The following is a 25,289-nucleotide window of genomic DNA, read 5'->3' on the forward strand; positions in this document are numbered from 1 at the left end:
CCAAACTTGGCAGTTTTACTTATTTTAGTATGCTCTTTCAGAAAATGTCCTTGTTATCGCCGAGGTAAGAAATTAGGCCCTGTTCATATAAGCCGGGCTGGCCCGCTTTGCCGGGGTGACTCGCTAGAGGCGAGATCCCGCTTCCTAAGTTGTTTCTATATGTTTTTGAAATTTGATTCACATGGAAAGCGGGCCAGCCCGGCTCATATGAACAGGGCCTTAGTCTAAAGCGCAAGTGACGCGTCCATTGGCGTTTTCCTCAACAAAAAAAATTTTCGAAATAGTCACGTTTAAAAATGGGAAAGGAATATTCCGAACGAAAATAGCCGTAAGAATTAGTATCACGCGCTAAACAACGATGTCACCGTTCACTACATGTTTCACGTTCAAAATTTAGTTTCATGAGAAAATATTGGTATTCTCCGAAAAACGGACCTTAATATGTGGCAGTACCTGCCTGCATGTGTAGTAAATGCAGTTTATTATATAATAATTCGATACTCTGATAAATATATCTATCTAAAAATTCTAATTTAATAAAAATATTTAAAATAGAAAATTTTCCGTAGACAAAACTGTGCTTTATACAGCACCCCCAATTTCGGCACCAATCCTCTGTGACGTCACAACTTTCAAGCGTCTACCATGCAATTTGAAACGACTCCAAAAGATAATCTGTAATATAGCACAAACTATTGGAACATACACCAAGACTTGAAAACATCCATATTTGACGTCATTTCCGGTTCTATCGTGAAAGTTTTTCTCGTCCAAAAATAAATCAGAGTTGTGAGTTTCCGAGACCTCGTCGGAGTAAAATATTGAGTATCCAGTCTGTTTGGCCAGCAGCCATGTTCCCAAAAGAGGCGCAAGTGTTTGGCCTGGTTTCGAAAGTAATGCGGAAGTGCCGAATACCAGCGCAGAGATGCTTTGTTTTCTATGATGTATGACGTAATCTTCGTCAACCAGATCACTGATGACGAGGTTGAGAAGCTTACAAGTCCCTTCCGTGAAAACACGATTACTAAATTTGCAAACAGAATAGAATAGAAAATAAATAAAAACTGAGACACGTAATGAACTGCAAAGTACGGTGTGCGAGAAAAGGTTTGTTATACGCTATGTAAGAAAAGCTCAAATTCACGACGCCATCTTGAACCATAATTAAAATTATTTCATGCATTTTGTTGGAACCATGCAAAGTAATTACTCCACCTTTTAGAGGGGATGTAAAATGTAAATCAAATATGTGTGCAAAAAGTCGACTGAAATTTCATGCACTATCCTTTATAAAGTGTTTCTGACAGACAATTTGTCGTATAGTTTCTCAATACCATATTAATTAAACGGTGATGTAGGCTATACGGGTGAAGTATTACTTTTCATAACATATAAAGAAAGATTCAACTTTTGCATCTTATCATATGAAGAAATTTCTGCAATCTGATTGGTTTAGAGCAGTGCAATATGCATGACTTCAAAGAACAACCAGAATCCAAGAAAAACAATCAAGAAAAACATTGCAATTCTAGCAGGAAATGCTAGTTTTGTGGTTATGCAAGAGCAATCAATGTCATAATGCATAAGAAGGGCATAAGAAGATAAACACACCCACCTTGCGATAAAAATACATAATAATGCCGTATAATCAGGGCCCAGCATTAACATAACCAAACTCAACGCGAGTTTGACGTAAAACAACCACCTAATAACTATGTAAGCACCGAAACGACGACACAACGTTAAAAAGTACAGGTTATTGATGTGAGGTGTCACAAACGAAAGACCAAGTAAAAATGCGGCTGACTTCGGTGAAAGTGTATGACCAAGCAATTTGTCCAAAAATAACGGGAAAAAATTGCTGTTAAAATGACAGTGGAAGACCTGAAAGAAATTGCACATGCGGTTATATTTTCGGATTTCGATGGCCTAATTGGATAGCACTTGCAAAAATACTTGCTACAACATTTAGTATGAAACGATAACTGTCGGTTACTTGACCGCCTTCTTTGACGCAGAATTGGGTACCAATACCAGTACCAATACCAATATTTCTTGCAACTGCTTGATCGGCGCAATGTTATTATAATTAATTATAATAATTTATTAATTATTATCATTAATAATAAATTATCATTACTAATAATTAATAACAAAAACAAGGAGGAATTTCGTTTTAACCTAATCGGCATATTAATATTTCATGTAAAATGGTAAATAATGTACATTCTTACCGGAAGTAGTCAAAATTTATGCATTCTAATTGGTTTACTGAAAATGTAAAGAAACTTGCTGATTGGTCTTAAACGAAATTCCCCGTTGTTAATAACAATGATTCATATATTGTATTGTGAATAGCGATAACAACAAATGTACGATTATTCATGATAGTAACACAAGTGCGATTATCGTGTTTGATCCACCAATCAGGAATCAGGTATACACCGGGGATAACTTTTGAAAAAAAAGTTTTACATTATATATTCCCACTTACCTGAATTAAATTCATAGCAGTGAACCACCAGAAATTTTTATGTCCCAACAGCTGCTTAACGTATCTCTTCAATGCCAGAGAGGACGAATTATACCGAGTCGCAACTTCATGTCTATCATAAATAAAAATTCAAACTTTATATCGATCAATAAAGATACGATCAGCAAAAAGGTACCTTAAAGTTGTACTGTTATTTCATGCGCCCTGGGAGCGGTTGTACGAACGGTGGATAAAACACTATCTACCAGATAGTGCAATTTACGTTATCGTCGCCATGCTGGATGACTTATACAAATGATTTTCCTTGCAATTTTAATACATTCAACATGGCGAGATTCTCTTGTCCTTGAATACCAATCGCCATATTTATTTACATTTTTCAGGGAAAGCCAATTAGAATGCCTAAATTTTTAATACTTCATGTAAAATGGTAAATAATGTACCATCTTACCGGAAGTAGTCAAAATTTATGCATTCCAATTGGGTAACTGATGACACCGCAGAAATTGGTGTTTAAGACGTTTCAACCCGAAAATCTAATCGCTGGTTCACAATTGTGCATTTCTGTATCGCCCTATCAAAGAGAAACCTTTTTAATATCTTAAAAAAGTTCAATTTTTCTTCTGAATACGCATTCTGCAATCTTTTGACAGCTCATCATACACATCTGACCGCTGTGAAATGGCCATTTTGAGGCTTAAAGTATACACAAGGTTATTAATTCAGACGATTCGTTTTTACCGTGAGCAAGCTTCAAATCTTTTGTGCAAGACATATTTTCTTGAATATTTATAAATCTTTTTCCTCACCAAGTTTGAAGTCTAAGTATCGAGAATTGCGGCTAAGCCTATACCAATTTCCGCGGTGTCGTAACTGATTGGCCTAAAATGAAATTTTTTTTGAATTCCATAAGAATCGCTGCAGCCTAGCAATAGGAAATAGGCATCGAAATTTGATCGCGTATAAATTAGAACGTAACACAGAAGTAAATAATGCTTGCTGAGAAAGGGTGTTTAAAAATCTGTCGCAACTTATCATATTTTTAAGTATTACAAAAACATGGTTTGCACTAAAAACTACATTACATAAAGAAAAAGATTTGAGCAATACTGGACAACTATCACAACCTGTTTATCACAAACTGTTATCACAACCTACATTCTTGACGTGCATTTCGATTTTAGCGATTTTTGTTTGTCAGGACGATTTTTTGAGCACACGTACAATAGTACTGCGGTTTCACCCCATGCGAATGCGTAATGCTTCATATTCTCACTTATGTGCGATCTCAACCCGGGAAAGAATTTTCACTACCGCATAACCACGATAAAATATTGTTTACATTTATCATAATATAAACAAGATCAAGTTTTTGACACGCAAAATTGCTATTACTATCGTGAAGACTACCCAAGGGTTGACTGGAAGAAGATAAAGGCACTACTTGTATTCACGCGCACATATTATAATCAAAAAACATGGTTTATGCTACGTTTTATGAATTACCATATCACATGAGGGCAAAAAGTAAAACAGGATTGAAAAATTTAGGTGTCACTACAATAGTTATTAAAAATGGTGCCATATCTCGTTATGTGTCTTCAATAACGGCATTACAAAAATAACATAGTTGTTAGTATATTCACAAAACAACAACATATTGATAGGACAATGTTAGTTACTATTCCCGTGAGTGTCAATTCATTTGCCACACGAATGATGTTTTTTACAATCCCATCCGCAGTGCCATTTGTCACAACACAAACACTCTTTGTCATGCTCCAAGCACACTTTACTTGCAAGTCTGCAACAACCTTTGTAGTTTCCACAACATCCGAGGTCAGATCCTTTGAGGTACCCGCCTAGCGGATTATTACGACACTTACGACGTGAGCGCCCTCGTCCCCAAAGTCCAGCGGTGTTCATCACCGCCAAACACAGAATAAGACTCAAGATGAAAACCACTCGCAAATTCATCATAAAAAAAGCTGCAATGTTTTTTATCTGTGACGAAAATACAAAATGATAAACAATATTACTATTTTTGATATCATGCAATACAAATACTTATGAGACAACGCTTTATGTAAAGTTTTATTTATTCGTGACATTGAATTAATTAATAAAAAGGTCAATAGGGGGAAATAGAATAGGGTTGCTGAGGAAATGGAGAAATATTCTTACGTAAATACCACTTAAGCAATATCAATTATGCACCTTCAGTTTGTAAATGGTATTCAGGCCCCCGAAGATGGATGAAATCAACAAACTCTCAGCCTTATCGCTTATTGACTGCATGTGTATTGACAGCACAGGATCATAAAATATTCGTAGAGAATTTGTTTTCAAAACCGGATAGCCTTTGTTTTGTAATTCAAGGTTAACAACAACAAGGTTATGCAAATTGGAGTTAGACTGAAAGTGGTTTCTTTGTCTGGAACAACAACATTTGTAATTATAACACGTTCAAGCAGGATGTAGATCTATTTGCATCCATCTGAGTGAAAATTTCTTCCTAATATTATCTTCCAACAGCTTCGGGTATGCATACATGCACGAAATTAATGATTTTTTATGTAACAACAACATTAATTTTGTAATTATTATAACACGTTCATGCAGCATGTAGATCTATTTTTATCCACCTCAGTGAAATTTTCTTCCTAATATTGTATGCCAACAGCACTGGATATACACACATGCACGGAATTAATGATTTTTTATGTGTACAACAAAAACATTGTCAAACTCGGGCCGTGAAGGCCAAAAGCGGACGCAATTTTCCCAAGTTTTCGAGTGTTTGGAAGCAAACAAATTTGATTTTGTTACAATAATCTTGAGGATTCTTATAACAACAGTACATTTTCATTGATATTTGTTGTCCAAACCCAGCTTCACGACTTTCTTTTAAAATATAATTCATGTGCTTACGAAAACTGAAAATTTGGGCCCCAAGCCGGGCAAAGACATGCATGCATACCGGACGTGATTTTTTCAACACAAGAATCTTTGTGCATGATTGTCACTAAGGATATCGTTGACCACCATTTGCCTTTTTGAAAAATTAAAAACGCTGTAACTTTCAAAGATATAATTTCCTCGTATGTTATATTGGTTATTTTCTATTTTTTAGTCAAAATTAAACAGAAAATGGTTGCTACATGTTATGTATGAATCGTGTCCGGTATGTGATGGCCCTTGATAGCTTGCAAATTCATGCGCTTATAATAATTATTGCGATGAATGAGACTTTTACATGAAATGAAATACTAACATATCTTACCTGAAAAAAAATTTCCGATTGCCAGCCAACTATAAAAAAAACAATAAAAATTCACACTTAAGACAACTTGAAAAAAAATATGTAATAACAATAATTTAAACCCTGGCTAGCAATGAATATAGAACTTATAGCAACAAAAAATTAGTGCAGTTCATGGCCCAGTCCCTAATAGTAATATAGCGAGGGGTAATTCTATAACCATAGTGACTGCTTCCCTGGCAAGAACCATGCGTGTAAAAATGCATATCGCGTGCAATTTAATAATTCTTTCAAGAGCTTACCTGAGGACAGAACTTTGCTATGACGTTCAGGCCAAAGACTGCAACACGATCTGATCACTTTTATCAAAGTTTAATGATTTTTGCCGTATATAATAAAAATCACGATGCCGGTGTGCAAAATGCTCGCAGGCCCATTTTTAGGCTGGAAAGAGATCAGCAAGACAGTAACAAGGGGGAATTTCGTTTTAGACCAATCAGCAAGTTTGTTTACATTTTCAGTGACCCAATCAGAATGCATAAATTTTCATAAAAAGTACAATATAAGTATGCAAATAATGTTAAAAATTTACAAGCCATGATCAAAACAAGTTTTCGAGTGTCTTTATCGGCAGGAGATAAGTAACAGCAACAGACAGTCGTCAGTATTGTTGAGTACATGAATCACAGACGCGAATTAAACTCCAATCAGAGAAAAATAATGGATACAACATATGAGTGTAATTCTATTTTTTATTTGGCTTCGCTTAGTACTCCAAAACAAGTTTAGTTTTGATTAGGTTTCATTATCTAATACAACATGACATAAGGAAAAACGAGTAAAACGGGAAATTGGCATTGACGATGTTCCTATATCAGAATATCATACTTATAAAAAATGTCGTCACATCTTGATATGCTTTTAATAACAGCATTATACAAAAAATTCATACTACGTTAACAAGACAATGTTATATTATTCCGTATTCGCCAAAGGCATGCAATATTTATTTGCCACACGAACGATGTTTCCTACAGCCCCATCCGCAGTGCCACTTGTCACAACACAAACACGCTTTGTCATGCGCCAAGCACGCTTTACTTGCAAGTTTGCAACAACCTTTGTAATTTCCACAACATCCGAGATCAGTTCCTTTGAGGTACCAGCCCAACTTATTGTACCAATGATGACATCTGATTGTACGGCGTGAGCGCCTTCGTCCCCACAACCCAGCGGTGTCCATCACCGTCAAACACAGAACAACACTCAAGATAAAAACCAATCGCAGAACTCCCATCATGAAAAAAAACCGTTGCAATATTTACCTGCGAGGAAAATTTTAAAAAGGCCTCTTTAAATACTTATACTGTATATACACCAGCTATATACACGCGAGAAACTTGGCAAATTTCAGCAAATTGTATGCGTCGTGATTATAATGTCATGTTGAAACCTATTGCATGTTTATCTACGACAGCTATATATATACATTATTTAAAGTTTGTCCTTAGGCTACAAAAAATAACCCGATATAAAGTACATATATAGTCAAGTATAGACATTATAAAAGAACACCTCTTTTAATGCTAAAGTTGTTTGAATCCTGAAACGTTATTCGTATTCCTAGCTTCCAAAGAAAGCGATCATGCAGAAACAAAGAGTTGCTATAATATATAGCTAGTTTTATTTTTTGGTTTTGGATTTTTGGTTCATGCTCGCGTGTTTGATCTTAAACTTAGAGCTGAGAAACTCTGTTTCGCGTTATATTGTATATACTGTTTGAGCTATATAGCTTTCCAATTAATCATCATGTGCTACCTGCAGTCTTTATATATTGGGGTTCAAGGGGTTCAAGGCTTTTAAGGGTAAACAAAGTCTGAAGTGGTTTCTTTGAATATACACTCGGCTCAGGAAAAAGGTTTTTTACACTTTTTCGACTTTTCTTTGAACACTACTTCATCTACGGCTGTGAGCATGCACGAAAGGAAGACGTCACAACCGAAGCAAAACTACAAGGTTTAAAAAAATGCAAGAAAATTTATAAAAAGTAGGGCTGTCAATTACAACAAAAGTAAAACCCGGGTGTTTCATCTCTATGCGAAGCTAACTATTTTCATCCTGCTTTAATTGATTCTCAAAATTTGTGGTAGCGGATTTTTCTCATCTGGCGTTCATAACTCCCAAAAGCTTCTTTTTGGAGAGTGACCACTATAATGTGATGGCCCTCAACTTGCAAATTTAGGTGCTTGTAATATTGTGATGGATATAACTCATATGAAACATTTGAACAAGATAAAATTCTAAAAACACATGCATATTACCCTTCATAAAGGTTTCTACTAAAGCACGGAAAATATATATATAGCTATAGCTATGAGAAAAAAGCACAATATATAATTAGCACTTTTGACTATAGTTGAAAAAACTAATTTAATACCATAGTGTGAGGATATATATTTTATGGAGGGATGACTCAATATCGGGATACGCTGTATAGAAAGAAAACTTTTTATAGAGTTTTATGAGATCTTACCTGAGGACAAGATTCTGCAGTGGCACGTTTATGTTGAGGACTCCAATACGATATGATCAAGTTCTTAACAAACACTAAGTTTATGTCAATATGCTCGCTGAACCATTTTTCCTTACCGGAAAAATTATAATGAACCGGAACATGTAACCGATGAAACAAAGGTGGTTTTGGGCGAGAATACAGAAGATTCATTCAGAAAATTATTTTCGCCAAAGTTTATAAGAAAATGGACTGCTGAAACACGAGAATAATGAAGAAAACTTTTTTAGAACGGAACGTGCTAAGCGATTTTTATTTCGCATTATCTTATGCAAGTCGTTTTGCAGGCATGCATGATTCGTCGTTAATAAGTAATATTACAAGTGAAGAAGCAAAAGTGACATTTTCTCCTTCAATCTGTTCTCGAAGTGATTTCTGTTTAATCTTTATATGAATGTTACAGGGTTAAAATGAAGGAAAAAAAGTTAGAAAAATTATTTGCTTGGTTTGAACAGCATGGCGAAATGTTGCTGCATGCACGCGACAAAGCGGAAATTGGTTATACCCAGGCTTCAAACTTGGTGAGAAATTTATAAATATTCAACAAAAAATGTCTTGCACAAAGATTTAAGCCTGCACACGCCTGAAACATGTAAAATTTAGATACATCATGCAGTTTATATTTAAACTGTAGTGATCCACGCATATAGTTTCCAAGGATGCAAAAATAGATTTCTATAGAAACAGTCGATAAAGCATATGTATATATTTCCAACACCTTTGTTTGGTGAGGATAAAATCCTAATTAAGAAAACGTTTCAGTTGAAAGAAAACTAGTGCAAACTATTTACTTTTTATGCCTTTAATAAGAGCATTACAAAATACCAGAAACATCGATTGTACTACGTTCTATAAACATCACATTAAGACCATGTTAATACGTGAACGTTAATTCATTTACCGCACGAACTCTCTTTCTTACAAGCCGGTCCACAATGCCATTTATCGCAACAGCGACACGCTTTGTCATGCGCCAAGCACGCTAAACTTGCATACCAACAGCAGCCTGCGTAATTTCCACAACATCCACAGTCAGAACCTTTGAGGAACCAACCTTTAGGATTGTACCAACACCTTCGACGTGTACGACGGCGGCGCCGCCGCTTCCACAAGCCGTCAGTGTTTAACACAATCAAACTCAGAACAAGACTGACCACAAAAATCAATCGCAGGGCTGCCATCTTAGAAAAAGCTTTAATTATTGAAAAATCCGTTCAAAATTGCACCTTTGACCTAAGAGGAAAATTTTAAAAGTTTAGCTTAAGAGTTAAAGCAATTTACACGTCGTTTGAAGTTGGCATGCAAATATAAGCAAATGTAATGTTAAAACTTATATTGTGAATAATATATAGCTAACCACAAATGTTACGCTCACTACACATTATAATTATACAACATTTAAAGTGTTTGTATACATTACAAAGAGTCTAATTATACGAATTAATTGAATACCTCCTCAAATTTGTGATTTGAACATATAAAAGTAAGACTTATATGCAGTAGACAAAAGGTTTCACTAAACAACTTACCTGATGAAAAGATTTAGTATATTTAAGAAGTATATAGCACGTTCACGTTGACGACTCCAATCTCCAACACGATTTGATCAATTTAGGCTCAAATACAAAGTTTTATCACATTGGTGTTTTGAAATGTACAAGATGCTCGCTGGCACATTTTCTCATGCCGGAAAATGACCAATATGTAAGATGCAAAGCTACTTTCAGCTCGGCATGTTGATCTGTCAATCAAACAAATGATATTTTTCATCTCAAAGTCACGATGCTTCCAATGCGGCGCTGCTATTCCATTAACCTGTGTCCGACTTTGTTGACCTAGTTTTATTCAGAAGACACGAGAGAGGGTATCAAGACAATTATAAACTAGTGCTCGATATGATATGCATAATCAACAGCCTATACATGCTGGCCAATTTTTTTTCACGAAAATGATGAACAGGAAGATTGTACTCATTAGGTAAATTAGGCGTTGTTTTATTTGACATCTAAAAGTGAGGCTTTTATCTTACTCAAAAGTGATACTTCTTCCGGTCGTTTCTTTATAACTTGTTGAATAAATAACTTGTCCAATTATGTCATCGAGATTTAACAAGCTCTTACGCATGAGTAGAACAACAATAACCAAAACATCTTTAAATCTGGAAAGGCAGTTTATTAAAAGACAAGTCCCTTGGAAATAAAAGCCTTTCCTGGCAACTTCTAATTTGACTTTCAGTATAGTGGCAGAAAGTAATCGTTATTACGAGTATTTTGTTGGTGACAAGATGATATGCGTGGTTATTTAATTATTTGCTGATGAAGATTATAGTGTTATTCAGGAATTTTAATTCCTGAGTTGATAAAGCTGAATGACTGGCTCACTATGAATAAAATTATTTCCTAACAGCGAAAGAACTGAAATATTGTTTGGAACTAATTGGGAAGAACGGTTAATGTTAGGACGGTTAACGTGTAATTTGATTCATGCATGCCGTATAGAACCTGCCTAAAAGTCGTTATTCGCCCTCTATGGATTATAAGCAGAGTGTAAGGGCTTGCTGTGGTGTGAAAAATAAACAAAGACTGGAAAATCCACAAAAGCTGCTAAAAGGGATTCATCTAAAAATAATATTACGGATTCGTATATGAATACGCCTTAAATTAGCAAGGAGTTTTATCCCCGAGCCGGTGCGAGGGTACTAATTCCGCCCGGAGATTAGAATTACACCCGGAACCCGGGAGAATAGGGTTGCTGAGGAATCTAGAGATATATTCTAACGTAAATACCACCTAAACAATGTCAATTAACATAACATTGCTTATATAGCTTAGTTTAATAATTTCCGACAACAAGCACTCATTAAATCCTATCTGCATGCTCGTGTAAAATTTTCATTAAATCAGTAAACTAGATCGCTGGTGTATTGTCAATCAATCAAAACGCTGGCAAGTGTGATTACCATTTATGAGAAAATATTTCAGTCATTGGCCCTCAAACTCGAAGCATTATCGTTTATTGACTGCATGTGTATTGAAAGTACAGAATCATAAATATTTGTAGACAATTTGTTTTGAAAACCGGATAGCCTTTGTGTTGTAATTCAAGGTTAACAACAACAAGTTTATGCAAATTGGAGTTAGACTGAAAGTGTTTTCTTTGTCTGGAACAAGAACATTTGTAATTATAACACGTTCAAGCAGGATGTAGATCTATTTGCATCCATCTGAGTGAAAATTTCTTCCTGGTATATATATATATATATATATATATATAATATATATATATATATATATATATATATATATATATATATATATATATACATATATATATATATATATATATATATATATATATATATATATATATATATATATATATACAAAAGATGATATATATATTTTGATATATATGATTTTCACCGACGTATCACTTTGACCCGAATTATCTTTTTTACTACATTCGAAAAGCTGTGACATTTGCAATAATTTTGACGTTTATTTCTTATTGAATTCCGAAAATTTAACAGAGAATCGTCGCTGGATCGTGTCCGGTATAATGTGATGGCTCTCAACTTGCAAATTTAGGTGCTTATAATATTGCGATGGATAAAACTCACATGAAACATTTGAACAAGATAAAATTCTAAAAACATATGTATATTACCCGTCATAAAGGTTACTACTAAAGCACGCAAACTTTATTTATATATAGCTATAGCTATGAGAAAAAAGCACAATAATTAGCACTTTTGACTATAATTGAAAAACTAATTTAATACCATAGTGTGAGGATATATATTTTATGGAGGGATGACTCAACATCGGGATACGCTGTATAGAAAGAAAACTTTTTATAGAGTTTTATGAGATCTTACCTGAGGACAAGATTCTGCAGTGGCACGTTTACGTTGAGGACTCCAATACGATATGATCAAGGTCTTAACAAACACTAAGTTTATGTCAATATGCTCGCTGACCTATTTTTCCTTACCGGAAAAATTATAATTATAATTATAAAACACACGCCTGAAACATGTAAAATGTAGATACATCATACAGTTTATAATTATTTAAACTATAGCGATCCACGCATAGTTTAATTAAAAGGATGCAAAAATATATTTCTATAGAAACAGTTGATAAAGCACATGTATTTTCCCAACACCTTTGTTTGGTGAGGATAAATCCTAATTAGGAAAACGTTTCGGTTAAAAAAAAACTAGTGCAAACTATTTACCTTTTATGCCTTTAAAAATATTATTACAAAATACCAGAAACATTGTTTGTAGGTTCTAAAAACATCACATTAAGACCATGTTAATACGTGAACGTTAATTCATTTACCGCACGAACTCTCTTTCTTACAAGCCCATCCACAGTGCCGTTTATTGCAACAGCGACACGCTTTGTCATGCGCCAAGCACGCAAAACTTGCATACCAACAGCACCCGGAGTAATTTCCACAACATCCATGGTCAGAACCTTTGAGGAACCAACCTTTAGGATTGTACCAACACCCTCGACGGCGGCGCCGCCTCCACCAGCCGTCAGTGTTTACCACAATTAAACTCAGAACAAGACTGACCACAAAAATCAATCGCAGGGCTGCCATCGTGGGAAAAGCTTTAATTAATGAAAAATCCGTTCAATCAGAAATCGACAAAATTGAACCTTTGGCCTAAGAGGAAAATTTAAAAGTTTAGCTTAAAAGTTAAACCAATTTTACACGTCGTTTAAAGTTGGCGTGCAAATATCAGCAAATGTAATGTTAAAACTTATATTGTGAATATATAACCATAAATGTTACGCTCACTACACACATTTAAAGCTTCTATTTGTACATTACAAATAGTCTAATGATACGAATTGATTGAATGCCTCTTCGAATTTGTAAAATTGAACATATAAAAGTAAAACTTATATGCAGTAGACAAAAGATTTTACTACAATTTTTGACTAAAAAACTTACCTGATGAAAAGATTTTGCAGTAGCACGTTCACGTTGACGACTCGAGTCTCCAACAGGATTTGAGCAATTTAAGCTCAAATACAAAGTTTTATCACATTAATTGGTGTTTTGAAGAATTTGTACTGATAGTTGTTTCAGCTCGGTTCTAAATTAGGTATTGTTTTATTTGACATCTTAAAGTGATGCTTTTATCTTACTCAAAAGTGATACTTCTTCCGGTCGTTTCTTTATAACTTGTTGAATAAATAACTTGTCCAATTATGTCATCGAGATTTAACAAGCTCTTATGCATGAGTAGAACAACAATAACCAAAACATCTTTAAATCTGGAAAGGCAGTTTATTAAAAGACATAACCCTTGGAAATAAAAGCCTTTGCTGGCAACTTCCAATTTGACTTTCGGTATAGTCGCAGAAAGTGATCGTTATTACGAGTATTTTGTTGGTGACAAGTTGATATGCGTGGTTATTTAATTATTGGCTGATGAAGATTGTAGTGTTATACAGGAATTTTAATTGCTGAGTTGATAAATGCCTGGCTCACTATGAATAAAATTATTTCCTAACAGCGAAAATATTGTTTGAAACTACTTGGGAAGGATTGTTAATGTTAGGACGGTTAACGTGTAATTTGACCCATGCATGCCGTATAGAACCTGCCTAAAAGTCGTCATTCGCCCTCTATGGTACGTGTTTACTTTGTTTATTTCGTATTTGCTTCGCGGTAAGGATGCAGTTTATTGGTATAAATTTCATCTTTGTATGCGGTTTTGCAAAGGCATAACCAACTGCGAAAGGCTATTACACCTTCGGCTTGGCTTTAACTTCAAAAAGTGTTTTTAAAAGTGTAATTTGAGTTTTGGGTATTGTTTAGGTATTGCTTTATTTGACATCTAAAAGTGAGGCTTTTATCTTACTCAAAAATGATACTTCTTCCGGTCGCTTCTTTATAACTTGTTGAATAAATAACTTGTCCAATTATGTCATCGAGATTTAACAAGCTCTTACGCATGAGTAGAACAACAATAACCAAAACATCTTTAAATCTGGAAAGGCAGTTTATTAAAAGACATAACCCTTGTAAATAAAAGCCTTTGCTGGCAACTTCCAATTTGACTTTCGGTATAGTCGCAGAAAGTAATCGTTATTACGAGTATTTTGTTGGTGACAAGTTGATGTGCGTGGTTATTTAATTATTGGCTGATGAAAATTGTAGTGTTATACAGGAATTTTAATTGCTGAGTTGATAAAGCTGAGTGACTGGCTCACTATGAATAAAATTATTTCCTAACAGCGAAAATATTGTTTGAAACTACTTGGGAAGGATTGTTAATGTTAGGACGGTTAACGTGTAATTTGACCCATGCATGCCGTATAGAACCTGCCTAAAAGTCGTCATTCGCCCTCTATGGTACGTGTTTACTTTGTTTATTTCGTATTTGCTTCGCGGTAAGGATGCAGTTTATTGGTATAAATTTCATCTTTGTATGCGGTTTTGGAAAGGCATATAACCAACTGCGAAAGGCTATTACACCTTCGGCTTGGCTTTAACTTCAAAAAGTGTTTTTAAAAGTGTAATTTGAGTTTTGGGTATTGTTTAGGTATTGCTTTATTTGACATCTAAAAGTGAGGCTTTTATCTTACTCAAAAATGATACTTCTTCCGGTCGCTTCTTTATAACTTGTTGAATAAATAACTTGTCCAATTATGTCATCGAGATTTAACAAGCTCTTATGCATGAGTAGAACAACAATAACCAAAACATCTTTAAATCTGGAAAGGCAGTTTATTAAAAGACATAACCCTTGTAAATAAAAGCCTTTGCTGGCAACTTCCAATTTGACTTTCGGTATAGTCGCAGAAAGTAATCGTTATTACGAGTATTTTGTTGGTGACAAGTTGATGTGCGTGGTTATTTAATTATTGGCTGATGAAAATTGTAGTGTTATACAGGAATTTTAATTGCTGAGTTGATAAAGCTGAGTGACTGGCTCACTATGAATAAAATTATTTCCTAACAGCGAAAATATTGTTTGAAACTACTTGCATGGGAAGAATTGTTAATGTTAGGACGGTTAACGTGTAATTTGACCCATGCATGCCGTATAGAACCTGCCTAAAAGTCGTCATTCGCCCTCTATGGTACGTGTTTACTTTGTTTATTTCGTATTTGCTTCGCGGTAAAGATGCAGTTTATTTGTATAAATTTCATCTTTGTATGCGGTTTTGCAAAGGCATAACCAACTGCGAAAGGCTATTACACCTTCGGCTTAACTTTAACTTCAAAAAGTGTTTTTAAAAGTGTAATTTGAGTTGTGGGTATTGTTTAGGTATTGCTTTATTTGACAACTAAAAGTGAGGCTTTTATCTTACTCAAAAGTGATACTTCTTCCGGTCGTTTCTTTATAACTTGTTGAATAAATAACTTGTCCAATTATGTCATCGAGATTTAACAAGCTCTTACGCATGAGTAGAACAACAATAACCAAAACATCTTTAAATCTGGAAAGGCAGTTTATTAAAAGACATAACCCTTGGAAATAAAAGCCTTTCCTGGCAACTTCCAATTTGACTTTCGGTATAGTCGCAGAAAGTAATCGTTATTACGAGTATTTTGTTGGTGACAAGTTGATATGCGTGGTTATTTAATTATTGGCTGATGAAGATTGTAGTGTTATACAGGAATTACACGGTTTACGTGTAATTTGACCCATGCATGCCGTATAAAACCTGTCTTTATTCTTTAATTATTGCCGTATGTAATAAAAATTACGATGCCGGTGTACAAAATGTTCGCAGTCCCATTTTTTTAAGAGACAAAAGACAGCAACAAGGAGGAATTTCATTTTAGACGAATCAGCAAGAGTTTGAAGAGTTTTTGACGTATTTTTTTATTGATATATTATTTGTATACAGTAAAATACTTGCCAACCTTGTATATATTTTATACATAAGAGATCATTGACATTTTTTAATTATGAGTGCGTGCGCTACTTCATGTAATGCAAATTATCACGGATCAAAATGCTACTTGTTGATTAATGCCATGAAAAAACACATTTTCGGGTAACCTATGGTTTTCATACAAACCGATGTGGCCGCTTCGCTTTTAATGGAAATCGAAAAATTTAAAAAGGATCTTTTTCTTTGTTATATTGTTAAGAACATGGCCGAAAATGAGAGTTTTATTTTATTCAGTTTGCTCGCAATAGCTCCGTAAAGTTGGCTATATTTTTTGCGCAAAGTTGACTGTTGAGAGTTTATGGGACTGCAAAGATGATTTAAACTGTAATCAGAGAATTATGAGGAAATTTTTCCTTCGCGTGACGCTACATGATTTCTTTTACTAAATAAACATGCATGCATATTTGTTTTGAGCGTGTTCAAACTAATTATCGATGGTTGTAAATTTACATGTTTCCTCATTATAGATAATCCTCTCCCTCCCTGCATGCTCAAGCTTTCCTCAAACAAAAACTGAACAATTTTCGGCTGAACAATATAGTCATCTGTCTAGAATGCTGTCACAACTTGTTATGCTTTCAATAATAGTATTACAAAAAACACAGTTTTTACTATGTTCACTATACTGAGCTACATCTCCTTAAAACCATGCGTCCATCAATTCATTTAGGCGTTGATCGTTTCATTTACCGCATGAAGAATGCTTTTTACACGCCCATCCGCAGTGCCATTTGTCACAACACAAACACGCTTTGTCATGCGCTAAGCACGCTTTGCTTGCTAATTTGCAACAGCCCTTGTAGTTTCCACAACATCCGAGATCAGTTCCTTTGAGATACCAGCCTAACGTATTGTACCAATGATGACACCTAACTGCAGGGCGTGAGCGCCGCCGACGCCACAACCCATTAGCCACCATCGCCAAACTCAAAACAAGACTCAGGATGAAAACCAATCGCAGAACTCTCATCATTAAAAAAGCTTAAAAAGAAAACACTTTGGAAATCGATAAAAAACATACAAGAAACGGAAAGAAAATTTGAAAGGTTGCGCAATATCCCCTTTTTGCTTTCACATGCATAAATGGTTAGACAGATAACTGATATATCTAGCTTATCTTCAATGCAGTTATATAGTATTGCATGAGGCTATATATTTACGTATAGTTCAACTAAAAGCTCTTTATACAAGTATATAAAAGAAATGATGAAATGAAATTTATTTTTCAATTCAGTGATACATTGTTTACCTGGACAAATTTTTTTGGCGTTGCTCAAAATCTATACAGGAAAAAATTATATATATATATATATATATATATATATATATATATATATATATATATATATATATAATTAGACCTCAAATTGACAGGTTATTAGCTAGTTCTGTTTTTTCTATACATGTGTGTTAGACAGGAACAAATGGAACCCTCCCAGCAATGAGAGGTATCTCAACGAATTTCATAGTTCGTAGCCCTGCCATGCATGAATTTGAAACCTTCTAAAAAATATCACGGTCATGCACTGTGTGTGAAGATCGGTTATATGAATAGCTATAAATGCATAAAAAAATAATTGCATTGTGCAAGGTAGGCAAAAGGTTTTACTACATCAATTTTTGACTAAATAAAAAACTCACCTGAGGACAGGATTTTGCAAGGACACGTTCACGTAGACTCCAGCACGATCTGATCAATTTAAGACCAAATACAAAGTTTTATCACATTGGTGTTTTGAAATGTACAAGATGCTCGCTGGCACATATTCTCATGCCGGAAAATGACCAATAAGTAAGATCCAAAGCTACGTTCAGCTCAGCATGTTGTATCTGCCATTCAAACAATTGATCTTTTTTTATTTAAATCATGATGCTGTCAATGCGGCGTTTCTGTGGTTTGATCTAATTAACCCGTGTCCAATCTTTTTATTAAGATTAAACAGATATAGTATAACAATTATTCAATTACTTAAGACGGTTGCGCCATGTAGTGCTAGGAATAAGAAACCTAAATAATTAATACGGTATACATGAGTTATACAATTAAGGTGCATGATAGATCTTATCCATGGGTGAAGTGTAATCCGCCAGCGTGCTATTTCGAAGAGAAAGAATAATATCTAGTTACGCCGCCGTCAATAACTGTTCAATATATTTGACTGTGCTTATATAATGACTTGCATCCGTCATTAATGACCATAAAAAATTATTTCACCTGAAAAACCGGTCAATTTCCCTTTTTGGTTGAGATACCATGATCTCTTATCTTACGTGTTCTCTTTCCAAATCAAGCGTTGTTGTTCAGTAAATAACTATTTTATAGCATTTAAAACCAGTTTTCCACTGTATTTTTCGCGTGAAGCGCCATTTTGTTTTAGTTTTATCTCTATGTTAGATTCCAAACTGGATTCTTGTCAGGAAAACTCACTCAAACTATATACGATCCTGTTTCAAATGCATTACGTCAGCATGCATGTAAGGCTATACAACAGTTGTCAGTTTATATATTCTGCTACATACAGCGCTATCTTGCACACGGGACCACTAAAAAAATAATGCATTTAACACGCATGATGCATGTACAGGAAGTTTGCACTGCTAGCGTTGTTTCAGCTTGATTCAAACTTAGACATTGTTTTATCTGACATTTAAAGTGACGCTTTTATCTTACTTCGAGGTGATTCTTCCTTCCAGTCGCACCTATTGCATAACTTGTTAAATAAATAACATGTCCAATTAAGGCAATTCAGTAGTTGAGATTTAACATGCCCGGGCAGTTGAGTAGAACAACAATAACCATAACCAAGGCTAGCAATTGAATAGGTTTTAGCTAGCTTTAAATTAGATTAAGTTGAATCGTTTGATAAAGGAGTCATTTTATTTCTGGTGAGGAGAAACGATGTTTTTGTTGGAAAGTTTGAAGTTTTGTTTTTAGTTCTTGCAAACTATCAGTAGTGCTTTCATAACCATAATTTTAACTCTAATTCATACATTAATTGACTCATTGCGTAGCTATATGTGCTGACCTTTCCACGTAAATGTAGCGAATGAAGATAGTTTGTCATTTTTAGTAACAAAAGGTTTGAAATTGTATATACTATATATATTTCTATTGAGTGCGCATTGGAACAGGAGGGTGGTTTAAAAAAATAAATTCAAAAAGAACATCAGGGTATAAATATCATGTATAAATATATGATATATAAATATATATGATTTTAACTTACAAGAAGTTTTTAATATGGGTAATATAACTCTTTTAGCACGCGCTCCTTCACTTTGGTGTTGTTGAGCACTCTGGGAAAGCTATAGTAGGTGCTAATTAGCATATAATGCAAAGCTCACTTCCATTGTGGTCGTTCAAGCACTGTGGCCCTACTGCATGTCTATAGACACGTATAGACATGGAGTGGCTCGATTTGTGTTGAACCACTTGCGGTTAGTGAGAGCAAACATACATGCGTAGATACGGTAGTAATCTCGTGTATAGATGTACCAAGCTGCACTGACGAGGCGTTAAACACAGCTCCAAACAAAGTTTCAAGCATAAAAGTTGACTATTGCATGCCCTTTCCCTTTCAAAGGGAAATCGAATTTAAAGAGTTACCCATGAGAATGGACGACTTGCGCTTTAGACTGCCATGCACGTTAGGCTGCGAATTGTTGTGAATTACGGAAAATATAGCCATGCGAAGTTTGTATACTTTTTTTATTACGGCCGGAAGTTTGTAACTAATTTAGTTACACATTTCGGCACGTATAATACAAAAGTATACAAAATTTGCCAACTTCGCATGGCTATATTTTCCGTATTTTACAAAATTTCGCAGCCAAACTTTGCATTTGCACTAATTTAAGTAAGATCTTTCTAGCTGTGATAATTTATTTTCTTGTAGTCACTTCGATCAAAATTAGTCTAAAGCGCAAGTCGTCCATTGGAACCCTCGCCTTATTACAATTACACACGACCTATTATATATCTTTTACGGGAATAAGCCCCAATTACGATTACTCAAGCACAGGAATACCCATTAGTACTCTCAGAGAGTAACCTTGGCGCCAGCTATGATAATGCCCGCCACTCTCGGCTAAAAATATGGAAGAAGTCTTACCTCTCGTTTGTCGAGGTCAGGACTGATGAGCGACTCGTTTTCTCAAAATAATGCTTCAGCGTCGAGGTGCTCAGAACAAAACCAAGGAATGAAAAAATTGCCAGGCAAACACAGAATGTCTGAAACGTGATAATAAATTCCTTGTCCCAGAAATAGTACGATATGAACACTGACGTGGAACCGATAGCGGAGAAAAATGATGAATAGCTGTTAAGTTTCGTTCGTTCCTCTTCACTAAGAGCGAGGTCAGCAAGCAAGGCTGAGTGATTTAGGTCGATAAGTGTTAAAAATGCATCGTATATACAAAGACATATCACAAATTGTAGCGAAGGTTGCAGCCAGCTGAACCAGAAAGATAAAAAACCCAGGACAAATACGGGACTAAATTTCATCAGCGCTCTAGAAGGTGATTCAAAACAAGAATAGATCAATACGCAGTTGTTTAAAACCTTTCAGCTTAAACCAAGAAAAATGGGTTATAAATGCATTTTACATCCCTACAGCTGGTTTACAGTGACAAATTGATTTCGGATGTTTGAATCGCGCAAGAAGAAACAGGGACACCGGAATGGTGCGAGGGTAAAGTGGGGGGGGGGGATTTTGGTGAAGTGACATTTCTGTAGCAGGGCATACTAGAGAACGTTTGTAGAACTTCGAACTTCGTTAATTTCATCGCGTTTTAGCTTCAGAATGATTTCAGCAGCTAGGAGTTTGTCGATTGTCATGTTTTTTGACAGTAGCGTAGCCAGCCTGTCGATTTGTCCCGCTATGCTAAAATTTTAGTGTTCACTGACTGTGAAAACAATAGATTTCTAAAGACATGAATAATTATAATAACTCGAAATTTACATAGCGAGACAAAATCGTCAGGCTGGCTACGCCACTGTTTTTTTGAATTGTTGGTTGCACTTCTACAGTTCTACTCATGATAAATGTAACCCTTTAAATTGAAAGGTAATCTTTGCCCCCAACCCCCCTTCCTTTGCCCCAGCTGTCAGCATCCCTGAGAAAAAATGACATTTTTGTTGAGATAGCTCAAAAAGTTGTGGAAATTGGTGGGAATATTTTTTAACATCATAAGCATCAGAATAAAATCTTCACAGCTAAGCAACTGTACCTTATTCTTTTACGAACAATTTCAATGGAGCCAACATGACTATAAAAAATATCACAACGCATAAGCACTACATGAAGTACATTCCAGGTATACAGGGGGACACCAAATAGTGCAAATTAATAATAATAATGGCCTGGCATGGTCCAATGCAATGTCTCAACACTGCACAATACTCTCCTAAATGACTTAATAAATCAACTGTGTCATTCTTTGTGACAAAGTTGCCTAGACAATACCATCAACCAAAGTGCATCAACTTACATGTTATTTTCTAATGATCCATGGTCACTGATCCAGCCAAAAAGTGGATCATTTAATGAATTCCAAACAAGAAAGACAGCCTAATAGAAAAATTTTCCTTTAAAAAATACTTATTTTATCAAATCAAAAACTATTTACATGCAAATACAGGGGTGAAGAGGTTATTGCAACTCACTATGGTATTGCCAGATATGCAGAATTCTCTTGTTAATACCTCACAGTCATGCAAAACAGTATTAACACTAGCAAGGATATTTTATGTAAGCATGTACTTTAATGGAGCTAAAAGTTTCTTCATAGTTTCCATATCCAGTGAATTATGAGATCAGTGATTCACTGTGTCACAGACAGGTCACTCGACAGATCACAGTTAAAAAGAAATTCAAGTGAAAAACTTTGCTCAGTCAAAAATTTCTTATAAATCGTTTACTTCCTCTGCCCATCCTGAACTTGTGTTAATCACTGCCCAGGTATTAATTAATTGTTATATATAGGTGCTATGTATTTCAAATGTGATTGGTTCATTCATAGTCACATGACTTTAAATAAATGCAATGTTTCCCGCCAGGGAAACAAGTGAAAATTTGTTGCCCGCTTCTTTTCATAACAAAGTAAAGTGGTTTTTTTTTAAATGAAATTGTTGTGTAACATGTATGTTTTTGTCCCTATATAAAAAACACTTATTAACGTATACACTACCTCAGGAAATAGTGAGTTTTGTTTTCCCTTGAGTCTCAATGTTTCCATCAACTTCCTCTCGGGAAATATTCAGACTCTTGGAAAAACAAAAGTCACTATTTCCCTCAGGATCATACATTAAGTGTATATTGTTGAACAGTGAAATGTCATGTATGAGTTAAGGAACAAACCACTAGAACTTTAATAATTTAACAGAATAGACATAAATTGCAATTTTAATATTTGCAAAGTTCTGATTTGGGCAAGTGTATTCTTGCTATAGTATTCTTTCAAGAGACTATCAGGTGTGAGCTCACATATATACACCACTGTGTTCAGTGTGCACCTATTCAGGGCATGCAGCAACCCTGAACATTTTTCAAGCAATTTTCTTTCTTGGAGTGATTGCATTTTACATTTTTTTCCACTGCAAAATAACCTACAAACTACTACAAACTCTTCTTTTATATAGGGCCTGCTTCAAACATATGTGCTTGAGCATTTAACTTTAGAAGGTAAATGCGCTGGAAACATGACAGGCCAAATGTTAATTGAAATAGTTATACCTAATGTATCACAATGCTATGTAATGACTTGCACCAATATAATTCAAATAATTTAATTTAACTTTCCCACACAACAGGTTGAAACTAAGCAGTTGTCGAGACAAGTCCAGAGATTAGCTTCTGCGGCGGGAGACATATGTGTAAATAAGAATTCCACTGTTAAAAGTACATGTTAAAAGTACATAGTAGTTCTTCAATCAGAAGGGTATTAATAAATTCTCAAAATCTGAATTCAAAGTTTTTTTGTAAAGGAGGTGATATTAAAGTTCTTTTACACATACAGATATAAATGTTCTTTTACACATACAAAGGGATTTCTTGGGGATTGCAAAACTTGACATGCTAATTCTATTTTGGACAAACTGCCCTTGAGAGAGCCAATCAAACTGGAGGAACCTTTCATGTGCATCAGCAATATTGTAATTAATAATAATATATAATAATATTAAAGCCACGTATATATTGAAGGTTTTCCTACACAGCATTAGGTCTAGCGTATGGTGACAAGTAAAAGTTTGTTTATTTCTTTCATGCTTTAGCGATTTTTAACAGGTGTAATTATCTTTAGAGGCAGTTTTTTAATACATCTCATTCTTAAAAGATTTTTATATCAAGGTTAAATACGATTATTGGAAGAAGAACAAAATATCTCAGAGTTAAACAATCTTACTTACGAGTTATTTGAATAGAAATAACGTGTCTTAGTAAATAAAGAGCGCAGTACAAACCTCGCCAATCCAAAACGATGTCTTGTCTATCTTGTAGACGGACACGAATATCTCAACATAGTACAGGAGAAAGACATTGTGAAGTATCGACCAGAAGAGAGCGATAGAGCCGTACGAGATACGGACAACTTCCATGGGCTCCATCGCGAAAAAAATGAAAAGAAAACAAAGATTTTCCTGATCCTAAATTGAAAGACGGCATACCGAACCAAAACACTCTCAATGACTTCCAGTGATGACTTCTGACTATTATATTTAGTCTCCTCTCCATTTCCTGTTTCACTAATTTTGCCTCATTAAAATTCATGTTAGAACCGCTCACCATGACAACTGCATGTTCACAGGAAACATTCATGATCCACTGAGCTGTATATAATCACTGGAGGAAATGCAACTTTAGTAAAGTGGTATAACAACCGCCTAAAATAGACAAAACACTTCTCGACGTTTAGACCTGAGGGCCTTCGTTAGGAGAGTTAGCAAAGAAGAATACTAAGTCTGTTTTATGCATTTGCAATTGTTATACCACATTTGATGCTAAGCTATTTGAAGGCGCTGCCACGCTGCTCCCTGGTTATATTATTAAAAAAGAAACGGACCATGTTATTTTCAGTAGCATAGCCAGCCAGACGATTTGTCCCGCTATGCTAATATTTTGGTGTTCATTGACTGTAAAAACAATAAATTTTTAAAGACATGAATAATAATAATAACATAAAATTTACATAGTGGGACAAAATCGTCACGCTGGCTACGCCACTGTTTATCTCAACGTTCATTAACAACTTTTTGGGATGAACTTATACCTCGGATAATTCATTACTATTCCCTCGTTTGCCTCCATCAAAAGTAGACAATCACTAGCGCAAAGTTCTCATTTTTCTAGTACTCATTGCGCCACTGAAAGCAGTGCACGAAAATCTGGGAACGAGGATGTAATTTTGTCTAACACTCCCAAACGCAGACTTAAACCAGCTGTCGTGGATGAGCACTCCAAATCTCATTCTCCTTCCCAGGTTTTTCGCATACTGGAAACGAGGATGCACGCAACAGTAACTGTGAAGCTCAGCGGGCTAAGCGGGCTTACTAACGTAATGCACTCGAATTTGTCTTTATTCCTTTGTCTTCTATATATAGGCCCATTTTTATCGCACGTTTTGACCCTATATACTAAACATGTCTCTTGACGAAGGCCCTTCGGTCCGAAACATGGGGAAGTGTTTTTTCCTAGGAAGTTAATTGTTATACCACATTTTTAATACCACTTTTATTTTGCGCGTTGAGTTGCAGGTGTCCAATATCCATCCATTCATGTAAATTGATGTATACATGAAGTCACGCAATAAAATTTCCAACAGTTCGCATCACACCTCTTTTGTAAGTCAGCTTTTTTGCTGAAAGAAACTAAATAAATGTGTCTACGAAAAATGAAACTGAAAAAAAATTCCATGACAGCTAGGACCAATTTATCACGCTGATCTCATTATTAATGAGTTAAAAACAGTTTCTCACCGGTTCACTAACAAATGAGTTTTCCAACTAAGTTTTCCTTGAAACCAAAAACC

At 35.0% G+C, this 25,289-nt stretch overlaps 1 protein-coding gene across 1 annotated transcript; it reads right to left on the reverse strand.

Moving 5' to 3' along the window:
• Nucleotides 1-248: 248 nt before the first annotated feature.
• LOC114537232 (transmembrane protein 180-like) lies at nt 249-23,983 on the reverse strand. The gene is made up of 7 exons (XM_028558371.1): nt 23,725-23,983; nt 21,753-21,832; nt 21,492-21,530; nt 20,375-20,773; nt 2,495-2,606; nt 1,616-1,884; nt 249-1,024 (listed from the first exon to the last, which is right to left on the reverse strand). The coding sequence occupies exons 1-7, from the start codon at nt 23,866-23,868 to the stop codon at nt 583-585; spliced, it is 1,485 nt and encodes a 494-aa protein (XP_028414172.1). The 5' UTR covers nt 23,869-23,983; the 3' UTR covers nt 249-582.
• Between the last annotated feature and the right edge of the window lie 1,306 nt (nt 23,984-25,289).

This window comes from Dendronephthya gigantea, unplaced genomic scaffold (assembly GCF_004324835.1).
Source record: "Dendronephthya gigantea isolate DGI-Jeju-01 unplaced genomic scaffold, DenGig_1.0 000154F, whole genome shotgun sequence".
Lineage (NCBI taxonomy): Eukaryota > Metazoa > Cnidaria > Anthozoa > Malacalcyonacea > Nephtheidae > Dendronephthya > Dendronephthya gigantea.